General features: G+C 45.0%; 1 protein-coding gene across 1 annotated transcript in view; it reads left to right on the top strand.

The window, feature by feature from the left end:
* The first annotated feature begins 1,523 nt into the window (after positions 1 to 1,523).
* The window catches only part of BFSP1 (beaded filament structural protein 1), a 48,914-nt gene continuing 37,645 nt past the window's right edge, over positions 1,524 to 12,792 (top strand). Inside the window, exon 1 of the mRNA XM_065401986.1 lies at positions 1,524 to 1,894. Coding sequence (XP_065258058.1) covers positions 1,524 to 1,894 — 371 coding nt within the window. The remainder of the gene's footprint in view (positions 1,895 to 12,792) is intronic.

Below are 12,792 nucleotides of genomic sequence, written 5' to 3'. Positions count from 1 at the left end.
AAGTGAAGACGTACCCTTTGAGAGAATGTAGATAATAGCCAACCCTTGCGGCCAGAGCTGTATGGAAATCAGTGGTCTCTTCTCAGTATTATCTTTGAAAATCAGACCCACAGTAGTTGTTTTTTGTTCAATATGTCTAAAAATCATTGTATCATTGTTAACATGGTGCCAAAAGTATGAATGGTGCTTTACATGCTGTGTCAAATAAATAGCATCTTTCTCCCAACGAGCATACAAACCAAGGACCAAATTTTCAAAAGAGCTCAGCACTCAAAATTGGGGCCAGATTTTCAAGAGCCCAGCTTCTAAACTTGCATCACAGTATTTGGCCAGACTTCCAGGGGAACACTGGCTGTGCGGTGGGTGCTGAGGAGGTTTGAAAATCTGGCTCTTATTTAGGTGCCTAAAAGGGAGCTGAACTCTTGACAATCCGGGGCCCAGATGGGGTACATTAGAGTGAGGAAGTGAGGGCAGCCCCAAGGGATTGATCCTGTGCAGCGTAAGTGTGGAGTGCTGTGCATGTAAACACCAGGGAAATGATCAGGAGCTGAGGCTTATAATCGCAAAACCTAATTTTGTTTCTTTATATGATTTAGAACCCAATTTCCAGACTTATCCTCCTCAGTTACTTCCACATGCGGGCAGCTAGATTTGCACTTAGTTGCCTGAAGCGGCTCTTAGGGTACCTCAGTGTTGATGAGGATTCTCAGGTGTACAATCTGGGCCTCTAACGTAGATGTGCCCATGTTTGAAAAGCAGCCTCTGATAAAAGGATTATTGACAGAGGCCTGCTGAGACACCATCGTAGTCTCTGAATCCCTTGCTGTGATGCTGGGTGTGGTTCTGGAGCACAGAGGGTAGGACAAGTCCTATTTTGCCACTGGAAAGAGAGAAAAGCATTGGAGTCAATGTCTCCATTGCTCACAGGGCAGGGCTCACTTGCACTGTCCTTCTGTACGCCGCTCCCCTTTTGTTCTGGAACAATCACAAAAAACATTAGACCAGGCAAAAGGTAAACATGACTCTTGCTCATCCCCTCATGCAAAACCCCTGATTCAGCAAAAGGATTCCATACACTGTCCTCATACAAACAACCCCAAGCCCAAAAAACCCAGCCACCAAATGCTTTGAACTCAAGCCTCTAAAATTGCAAAGTCTTTGTTTTGTGGTCGCTTTATAGCACTCTAATCCACCGACAAAAGCTGGACGCCACTCTCTCTTTCATACTGGCCACACACAATTGCAGCTCATGGAAAGAAAGAAAACAGTCCCCCAAACTGCTGACAGCCTCTGGAAAGGCAGAGAGGAATGAGGCGGGGCTATTTGATTTTATTTAATTTGCTGCTGGTGGCTGGCATTTAGTGCCACACACTGCCGTGGAGAGAAGTCATTGGCATTTGAGGATGGGGGGCCTAGCTTCTATTTCTCCCCCCTAAATCCCCCAAACACATTTCCGATCCAAACTGGAGAGACAGAGACACACAGAAGAGGGGATCTTGGGCCTGCACGGCCTCCCCCAAGCCATGTATAGAAGTAGCTACCTGCGAGAAGTGCGCAAGGAGAAGTATGAACGATCTGATGCCTATGATGAGCTGCGGGGCACCTCAGACTTCAGCAGCCTGGCCCAAGCCCAGGGCCTGGAGAACCTGCAGGAGCTCAACGAGAGGTTTGCCAACTACATCAACCGGGCCCGGATGCTGGAGCAGCGCAACACTATCTTCCGTAAGCAGCTGGAGACCTTCCAGCGCGTGGATGTGCTGGCCGGCTTGGAGGAGGCCTTTGCTGAGCAGATTGAGCTGAACCGCCTGCGCATCCGTGAGCTGTCTGCCGACCGGGCCAAACTGGAGCGTGAGGACAAGGATTCACAGCGCATGCTCGATGAATACCGTAACAAGTAAGCCAGCCAGAGTCAAGGGTGCTGCCCAGCTCCTCATTCTGGGTGTCTATTACCCTTACATGTTACCACTTTCTAAGGGTGTTTATCACTGTTAGGGCTACATACCATCTTTTATCTCTAGGAGCACTTTACTCTCAAACAACATGTTAATTTCGCCTTGGTCTGGCTTTAGAAAGCTCTCTTAGTTAGGTGCATTTCTTTAGGGAAGGGGGGTGAGTCCCATTTCTTGTTTCAAACCTCCTCAGCCCCTGCTTTCAAATTGTGTTATTTGCTAGCTGTCCCATACTAGGCGAAGGCCTGGCTATCCTCTAATTGCCTAATGAGCCCAAAAGCCATAAGACATAGCCCACGGGGCCAGGATCTGTCCTGGATGTTGGTGCGTGGCTCCTATATTGACTTCGGTGTGTCCAAGAGCAGGGGCGTGCTCGGGGGGGGGGGCAAGCTGGGGTGTGGGCCCTCCCAATAATCTTCTCTGGCCCCGGGAACACGGAGGCAGGGAAGAGCGAGCTCCTGCCGAGGTGCAGGGAAAAGCGAACCCCTCCGGGACCAGGGCAGGATGGGGGAGGGGAGGGATGCACGAGTTCTGGCTGGGGCAGGGAAGAGTGAGCTCCTGCCGAGGTGCAGGGAAAAGCGAACTCCTCCGGGACCAGGGCAGGATGGGGGAGGGGAGGGAAGAGTGAGCTCCTGGCGGGATCGGGGCAGAGTGGGGGAGAAAAGAGCGAGCTCAGGCCGGGGAATGGGGGGAGGGAAGAGAGAGCTTCTGCCAGGGTGGTGGGGGCACCGAGCTTCTTCCGGGGTGGGGAGGGGGGAGAGCGAGCTCCTGGGGGGCACAGAATATGCCCCTCCAAAAAGAAGAAGAAAAGTGATGAACGTGACTAGGAGCACCCGGGAACCCCTAGGCTGCATTTCATGAGAGTACTGCTCTGGGGCACCAGTTACTCCTGCCTATTAGCAGTAGCATGGTCTTTGCAGGGAATGCATAGGTAAGCACCCTGTTAGCTTTATGAGCATCGTGCTTATGCCTGCAAGAAGCACAGTAAAAAAGGCACAACCCACTTGGGAGGCTGAGGGGCAAAGGTGACTTTTGTCTGATGTATTTTCATGTCTCTCTAGCACAAAGCCAATTTGCTGGTTATTCTTATATGGTTTAAATCTATTTGAAAACTCATTCATGAGCTCTATGGGAAGACTTAGACTGTGAGGAATAATAATTATTAATGATTTTTGCCAAGGCCCAGTCATGCAGCCAATAATGCAAATTTACTCCTATGTTAAGGCTATATTTACTATGTAAGCCCTCAAAAGGGGGGTATATGGTGCCTAGTCCTTTGACCTTCTGCATAGCAGTAAATTTTACCCATTAAGCCATTAAATCTGTGTGAGATGGTTGTCCTCAAAGGCAGATAGCACCTTGAATGGACATGAGGCTTCTTCTGTATGGGATGGTTAGGCAAGAACATCTCTTAACTCAGGCACTAAGATCCGGTCAGTTAGGAGCTGTAGAAGCAGAGTCCTAGACCAAGCTCTGCAGATGTGCTTATTAAGGAGAGATGGTGGCCTCTCATAGCTAAGATTACAGTTACTCTACAGGACAATTTATGAGACTGATTTGATCTCATATATAGGAGAAGAAAGAGAAAAGCAAATCCTTGTGTTTAGGGTTAAGTCAAAAATAGGGAGAATGTTACTGACCCCTCTGTAAAGTGCTTTGGGATCTCCTGATGAAAGGCACTAAAGACGAGCCAGGTATCATTGTTATTATTACAAAAAAAAATGAAGTAAATCAAGAACTTTTTCAAACTGAAATAATGTTAAATGTCTCCATTTTGATTCCCCTCCCACCCCCCAGTGCCTAATGCTTCTTCCTAGCCCTGTCTCCTAGTTTTTGAATACATTGGGAGGTAGATTGGATCTATTCTTAGCTATTAGTGATATGAAAGATTTACCAGGAAAAGTATGTTTGCTTTATTATACATACAATAGCTTGTATTTTATAATATTTAAACATATATGTTAATTGTATTTTCAGATTCATAAAGTTCTCCCTTAGTAGGGTCTATGGGGGTCTTGGACTGTCTGGGCTTGGTTCTGCAGTCCCTGTTCACACTGAATAGCACTTACACTCAGGAGTAGTCTTGTTGAGATCACTAGAAATACTCACGTGAGTACATGCTGCCCATTGTAAGGAATGCGGCAGTGCGCCCTCCTTTTTGTGTCTCTCTTTCTGGGATAGAGATCCTTGAGAAACTACGCTGATTGCCTTTGTCCTTCTGCCTTGGATCCTCTGGATTTAGCTGCTACCTGCATGCTGTGAGTGCTCACCATGACCCACTAGAGAACTACAGTTCAATGCTCCAGCAGAAAATACCAGAGCCCAGGAAAGAAAAAATTAGCAGATTAAGGACACGATAGGCACTAATTCCTTCTGACAAACTGGGAAAGAATTTAAGCCAAATAAGCAAACAGATATCCCAACAATATAGATTTGCAAAAATCGAGGCATAGTGCTTCTGGGATTTATATAAAGGAATCCAACCTGGATAGTTGACACAAGAACAAAACAGCATCACTAGAGAAAAACAGTTGCACCTGAAGACGTCATTAGAAACTACCTTCCCTCCTGGTCCTCCCTTAACAATACAGGAACAAGAAGAATCCTTTCAGAAACTCATACCTATGTAGCCCAAATAGAGCAATAGACTCAGACGGGTTGCATTACAGGAAAAAGCGCTGTATTCCACTTACACTCTAAAGAATATAATCACTCCTCAAGATCAACATCTTTAGCTTCCTGATCCTCAGAGCAAATAAATCTGCCCAAACCCACAAAGTACTCCAAATTTTAATCCGATATCTAGAATACCAGTACACAGGTCACTGGGAAGAACCAATTTAAAAAAGCAGCAAGCTAGACTGCTACAGAACTATCAGGCCATCAGACTAGCTCACTACAGTGAAATGTGCAAAATGGAAACTGACTCTCCTTGAATACAGAATGTGACCATAAACTAGAGATCAAAATAGAGAGGCACAAAGCAGTCCAAACCCAGAGAGGAGTGACTGTGCAACCATTGTGACAGAGAGTGACAACATAAGAATGGTCATACTGGGTCAGACCAATGGTCCATCTAGCCCAGTATCCTGTCTTCCAGCAGTGGTCAGTGCCAGGAGCTTCAGAGGGAAGGAACAGTACAGGGCAATGATAAAGTAATCCATCCCCTGCCATCCAGTCCCAGCTTCTGGCAGGCAGAGACTCATAGACTCATAGACTCATAGACTTTAAGGTCAGAAGGGACCATTATGATCATCTAGTCTGACCTCCCGCATGATGCAGGCCACAAAAGCTGACCCACCCACTCTTGGAATAATTCTCTCCCTTGACTCAGCTGTTGAAGTCCCCAAATCATGATTTAAAGACTTCAAGTCGCAGAGAATCCTCCAGCAAGCGACCCCTGCCCCATGCTGCGGAGGAAGGCGAAAAACCTCCAGGGCCTCTGCCAATCTACCCTGGAGGAAAATTCCTTCCCGACCCCAAATATGGCGATCAGCTGAACCCCGAGCATGCGAGCAAGATTCTCCAGCCAGACCCTCCGGAAAAAAGTTCTCTGTAGTAACTTTTAATATCCCATCATTGACCATTGTTACTAATTACCAGTGATGGCACGTTATTGACCTATTGACTAAAATCACGTTATCCCATCAAACCATCCCCTCAGAGGTTTAGGGACACCCCGAAGGATGGAGTTGTGTCCCTGACCATCTTGGCTAATAGTCATGGACTGACTTATCCTCCATGATTTATCTAATTCTTTTTTTAATCCAATTATACTGTTGGCCTTCACAACATCCTCTGGGAATGAATGAATCCCACAGGTTGACTGTGCATTGTGTGAAGAAGTTGTGCGTTGTATGAAGAAGTACTTCCTTATGTTAGTTTTAAACCTTCTGCCTATTAATTTCAGTGTGCTATGTGAAGGGGTAAATAACACTTGCGTATTCATTTTCTCCATACCATTCAGAATTTTATAGGCGTCTATCCTATCCCCATTGGTTGTCTCTTTTATAAGATGAACAGTCTCAGTCTTTTTAATCTCTCCTCATAAGGAAGCTGTTCCATGCCCCTAAACATTTTTGTTACCCTTCTCTGAGCCTTTTCCAATTCTAATATATTTTTTTAAAGATGGAGTGACCAAAACTGCATGTAGTATTCAAGGTGTTGTCATACCATGAATTTATATAGTAGCACCATCATATTTTCTGTCTTACTATCTATCCCTTTCCTAATGGTTCCTAACGTTATGCTAGCTTTTTTGACTTTTGCTGCACATTGAGTGAATGTGAGACAGAGAGGCACTCTGCTCCAAGGTGCAAAGTATGAAGGTATATGAGGAAGACATTTCCTAAACTGTCAGGAATCATGAAAAATCTCTCATCAAAAAGCAATAAAGAAAATCGGTCCCTAACCCTGGGAGAAAGGAGGGAAATGATAGAGATGGCATCATGCTCATGTACCCCCCTGGAATGGACACTGCTGACAAATGGGAGCATGGAGCTAGCCTGAGTGAATTGTACCTACCTCTGACAGATATTTAAGGGGTCTGTCTGGTTTTGGTTTGTTTTTTACTCTTGTATAGCTTTTCATGCCAATGGAGTCTCACTGAGCTGAATTGTGTACTGTCTTAGCTGCTCTATGTTTGGTTTACTGGCTGGACTGTCCAGTCACCGATGTTTTTCTACCACACCCACTAATGGTACCCACAACTTAAAAATGTTTTATGTCACTTTTTTGCAGTATAGAATACTTACTTCTTTCTGTGACCAAAAAGCAAAAATAACTGCTACAACTCGCACATTTTATTACCTATTTTCAAATATACCACCTACCCCTCCCCTGCCTCTTACAAATACAAAGATTTTCGCATGCTGGCACTCAAACACACACACTGAATTTATCCTATTGACTTGCATCATTAGCTAGACCAGTGGTTTTCAACCTTTTTTTCATTTCTGGACCCTTAAAAAATTTTGAATAGAGGCAGGGCCGGCTCCAGGGTTTTTGCCGCCCCAAGCAGCACAAAAAAAAAAAAAGCCGTGATCGCGATCTGTGGCACTTCGGAGGCAGCTCTACCGCCACCGCTTCATTCTTCAGCGGCAGTTCGGCGGCAGGTCATTCGCTCCGAGAGGGAGTGAGGGACCTGCCACCGAATTGCCTCCGAAGAGCCGGACGTGCCGCTCCTGTCTGTTGGCCGCCCCAAGCACCTGCTTGCTGAGCTGGTGCCTGGAGCCGGCTCTGAATAGTGGTGAAGACCCCTTTGGAAATCTTAGACATAGTCTGTGGACCACATGTTCCGTGGACCACAGGTTGAAAACCACTGTTCTATGGTAACCACAACCTTTCGCAGACCCCTTAGACATAGTCTGAGGATGTCCAGGGGTCTGCGGACTTCAGGTTGAAAAACCACTGAGCTAGATCACATGTCCTTCTGAAGTTACATTTTAAATGCGCTAGGGCTGCTACACTATTTGCAGAATTAATCCTGATGAACCGCTTAAAAACAGATCTTACATTCAAATTCATTTTTTGCTCATCATTAATGGGATTCACATTTCTTTATATTAGCATGAATAATTCAGACTCTATGTGTCAATGGATAATGACTTCTTTCTCTAGAACTCACTTAAGTATTCCTGGGGACTGCCTACCACAGCTTGCAATATCATGTTGCTAATTATGTTAATTGTATTAAGTATAATTATCATAGCAGTATTATATTTTGCATGTGGGAAGGCTGAAAATATAGAGTATATTTCTCTCTCTCTCCATGGTATCCAGAAAGTTATTACAAACTAGATTATTTTAATGTCAATGTCTAAGCATAAGTAATTTTTAACTGAAAAAAAATTAAAGGTTTACTCATTAAAACAGAGTGTTTCATTTAAAATATATCCAAAGATAGAACTCCTGGGGTTTGTGCGTAGTGTAACTCCTTGGAAATTGCTAGATATAAAGCGGGGCACTGGATTCCTCAATAATTCTTCATAACAATTTTTGTTATGATCAAATCTAATTGATATTCCTCCCAAATTGGACCCCTGTTGTGAAGCCAGGGTGACCGTGTAACCGGTAATCAGAGGTACGGGGCACAACTCTAGTAGCACAGCAGCTGGAATGTGTGAGATAAGAAGCGCTCCATAGTCAGTAACCATCTGCAAAGCTGCTTTCCAAACCTCATCTGCAGAAGCAAGTGCTTTTGGCTTGCTCAGAGTGAGAAGTGGCCAGGGCATATGGCATTGCTTAATACTCTACTGGAAGGTGCTCAGCTTCTTTGGTCATGAGCTCAGTAAAATAACCTGAGTAGAATAGAATAGAACAGGACAGTCAACATGTCTTAGCTCCAGTCTTTTTACTCCCCTGTTACCTATGACTTGTTTGATGTACATACATGGAGACTGGATCCATCAAATGCATCAGGCACCGGACAGCAGTGAACCTTAGTAAGAGGTTGGAGGAGGTGGCTGTACATGTCTTCAAAATGTCATCCAGCTAAACAGTCCCAGACCATCCTGTACACATTCTGCTGCCCTCAACATCCACTGACCCATGGTAACCCTAACAGCCTCTCAATGCAAGAGGGCAAGGGGTTCACTGATTTTTTGGTAGTATGTTTCAGCTGGCCTGACCAGTTCAGTCTACCCCAACTCACTAATTTCATAAGCTGTATCTAACGGTGTTATGTAAGATATCAACAGAAAACTAATGACATACTGGTCATTAATATTAGTGTGTGGCATATGTATGGAGGACAACTTTCAAATTATAAACATATTAGAAATAATGTTATCAAAGTATGTCTGACAGGCAGGGCTAGACAAAGGAATGTAGTTCTGCCACCTGGAAGATATTTCCAAGGTACATTAAGAGACAATGGGCACGCAAATTCCATAGATGGTCAGCAGGACCATCAAGACAGTAGGGAGAGGAGATTGCAGGAAACAGATAAATTTGCATTTAGCAAACTCTAGAGCGGGAAGAAGCCAGCATGAAACTCCCTACACCAAGAGACTCTGTCGCTTTCCTCATAGCTTGAATGAATGTTACTTTGAGGGGGGGAACCTTCAGAAGAATCCATTTAAAGATTCACTGGACTACAAAGGAACGAACAGAGAACCCCAAGTTATATTTCACCTATGAAGACAAAGAAACTGAGCACTTTGGACTTTGTGGGAGATCCCTGACTTGAGGGGTTGGTCAGCCATCTTGCTGGAAGGTAGATTGGTAAGAAAACTATTATGAACAAAGGCTGTAGCCTGTTTTGTTAAGTCTTCGCATTTTTCTCTTTTGTTTGCTAACTTTGTCCTTTATACATGAACTCATTTATAATCCTATCTCCTTTTGTTAATAAACTTGTTTTACTTTTAATTTAAACCAGGCAGTGCTTTGTTTGGTTTAAAGTGAATGTTAACTCTAGTTAATGTGGCAAACTGTTGGGTATTGTGTCTTTAATATTAGTGAACCTTAGTATCTGTCTGAATGGTCCAGGAGAGAGCTGGACATTGCAGATCACATGGTTTGGGGAAAATTCGAGACTGGGGGGTGATGGGTCATTTTGCCAGGTGTAATCAAGGCTGCTGGAGTCCAGAGAGGGACAGTGTGTAACAAGCAGGCTGCTGGAATCAGAATTGCTGAATCAGAGCTGCTTAAAGACATTCAAGTGCATGGTTGTATGCTGGCTGGAAGCATTCAGACAGAGCCACAACAGCAAAGCATTCTAAGGCAATCAAGTTACAGGAGAGGCGGTAACACCACCCCTCAGGGGGTCTATATTGCACCCCAAAACGTGACACCACCTAGAAGAGGGATGCCTTTGCACATAAGGCACATAATTAGGGCCCTACCAAAAACACGGCCATGGAAACACGTCACCATGAAATCTGGCCTCCTCCCATCAAATCTGGTCTTTTGTGTGCGTTTACCCTATGCTATACAGATTTAACAGCATTTCTCAAACTGGGGGTCCTGACCCAAAAGGGAGTTGCAGGGGGGTTGCAAGGTTATTTTAGGGGGGGTACAGTATTGCCACCCTTACTTCTGCACTGCCTTCAGAGCTGGGTGGCTGGAAAGTGATGGCTGTTGGCTGGGCGCCCAGCTCTGAATGCAGCACCCCACCAGCAGCAGCACAGAAGTAAGGGTGGCAATACCATACCATGCCACCCTTCCTTCTGCGCTGCTGCCTTCAGAGCGGGGTGGCCAGAAAGTGGAGGCTGATGCGTGCGGGCCCAGCTCTGCAGGCAGTAGCACAGAAGGAAGGGTGGCAATACCACATACCATGCCATCCTGACTTCTGCGCTGCTGCTGGCGGCGGCCTCTGCCTCTCCCAGCTAGCAGCCGCTGCTCTCCAGCTGCCCAGATCTGAAGGCAGCACCACCGCCAGCAGCAGTGCAGAAGGAAGGGTAGCAGTACCGCAACCCCCCCTACAATAACCTTGTGACCCCCCAACTCCTTTTTGGGTCAGGACCCCTACAGTTACAACACGGTGAAATTTCAGATTTAAATAGCTGAAATGATGAAATTTACTATTTTTAAAATCCTATGACTGTGAAATTGACCCAAGTGGACCATGAATTTGGTAGGACCCTACCAAAAGGGGCAGCATAGCAGTGACACTACTTCATTGAGAGTGGTATATAGTAAGAACTAAATAAGGAAGATTTTGGGATTGGGCTCATTGTTCCTGTTAATTCAAGTAGTAGTCAGTACTTCAGAGATAAGCAGTATAAGCTATGTCATGTATATTCTTAGTCTGCCAATCACAGGTACTGCAAGACGAAATGCAAGTATTTTAGGCTTGTGCATCATCCTGGTAGGACTTGCATTCCATAGTTTGTCTTTTCTTTGGCAGAGGTATCTATGGGGAAGAAGGACTTACCAGCCAAAGCATTGCTGTTTCTATTGAGAAAAGGTTAGTGAAAGTACATGTCTCCTCCATTGTGCCATAAGGAGACAAGACATGGGGTCATCCTGACCTCCTGTACATCAGAGTTTCTCTGCTGCGCATCCTTTACTGAAAATGTTTTGTCTCCAGCTCTGGCAAGCTTCATCCCAGGTACCTTCATCTTCATCTTCCTTGCTGATTTTAATATTCTTGGAGTGAGTCAGGGGAGAGGCAGCTTTTAGGCATCTAACGTTGAAGGCCAGGACCAGGACCATGAATTGAATCCAGCACTGAGTGGCTGAATGCTGAGTAATGCTGTGATGTTTTCTTGTCTACTGTTCTGCTTAGGAGACAAGATGCTGCATTTTGAGCCACACTCAACTACTAGAAGCCTCCCAGTGTCCGTGCCAGGGAGAGAACATGGCTGTAGTACAGCCTTGAATAACAAAGATGTGGATCATTGTGGCTAGGTCTACATCTGTGAGGAACAGGTTCACTCTGCTTGTCCACTGCAGAAGGGAATAGATATTTCTAGCCACTGCTGAAGCCTGGCATTTCAGAAGTGGAGACAAGTCCAGTTATAACTCCTAGACTGTACATGTCCCTCACATTCAATAGGCAGATGCCATCAGCTAATGGGAGTGCTCATGGATTCTGCTAAATATCTGAACTCTGGGGTACGGTGGCAGAATTCCCATATTGGTAGCTCTCTGACAGCTGAAAGAGGAAAGCAATGTGGTGGTGGATCTTTTAAAGGCCTGCTCTAGCTTACTTGAATCAGGCAGCTTCTTCAAAGGACACCTACTAGCTTTTCCCTATTCCTATGGCAACTAATACCCTATATGCAGGAACACAAGTGAAGCAGCAGCCCCTCCATTGCTGACTTCTTCTGCTTGCTGCTTGGCAGTAGACAAGGCATGAAGAACATTGTCCAGTCCACTGTCCACTGTCCAGCCCTGGATCCACACTGCCAGCTAAGGATCCCATTTATATCAGGAATAAGGATCTCAGTATCTTTATCTGCTTCATGAGGGTCAAAAGATGACTTTGCAGACCTTGGCCTTCAGCTCGTCAGTTTCAGCCCCTCACATACGTACCATATCAGCACGGGTACACCAGTCAGTCTGTCCCCTGACTGGCTTGCCCTTTCGCCGTTCAAGATTTTCAAAAGTGACTAGAGATTTTGAGTGTCACAATTTCTCGGTGCCCAACTGAAGGCAACTTAAAGGGGCCTGTTTTCAGAAAGCACTGATTTCCCACCCTCTGAAAATCAGATCCCTTTAAGGTGGTCTTCAGTTGGGCACTAAAAAATGGCATAGAAAATACTAGTCACTTTGAAAATCTTGGTTAGCATGTGATTTGTTCACCTTTGGGGATAGTCAACTGGTCATTGCACTTCTTCAGCATAGTTTCCCATGTATTTTTTTATTGATGCACATTTTTTGCATGATTGGGCTCCACAATAGAAGAAACAGCTAGAGAGAAAGAGAATAGAATAGAATTTTGTTTTATATCGCGCCTTTCTTATGGGAAATGAGCTTTATAAGCAACAAATACCATAAGATCCCGGCAGTATAGCAAGTGTATAAAGCCAGTGCAGTAACCATGCATTTAAACATGTGATGTGTATGTGTGAAAGACATTTTCAGAAGTCGCAAAGATCTCTTAGTGTACAGAGAAGAGCAGAACAGAATGGCAATTGATTTAAATCTCTTCCAAAAGGTGGTCACGCTAACATCACAGTATATTGAGTGTAAAGCTTTATCCTCAGATGATACGTGAACTCACAAGGGAGTGTGGAGTGGAGTAACGTATGTGTGTTATAACAGCCTTCTTATGCCACTAGCTTTTGGGCTAAAGGACAATGACGGAAATGGCTGCTAAATATATTTCAGTTAATGGGGCTATATGGAAATTCAAGCAATGAGCCGGAATCAGATATCTCCCCCCCTCCCAGATCAG

The sequence above is a fragment of the Emys orbicularis genome, chromosome 3 (assembly GCF_028017835.1).
Source record: "Emys orbicularis isolate rEmyOrb1 chromosome 3, rEmyOrb1.hap1, whole genome shotgun sequence".
Lineage (NCBI taxonomy): Eukaryota > Metazoa > Chordata > Testudines > Emydidae > Emys > Emys orbicularis.
This window is presented reverse-complemented; position numbering and strand designations above follow the sequence as displayed.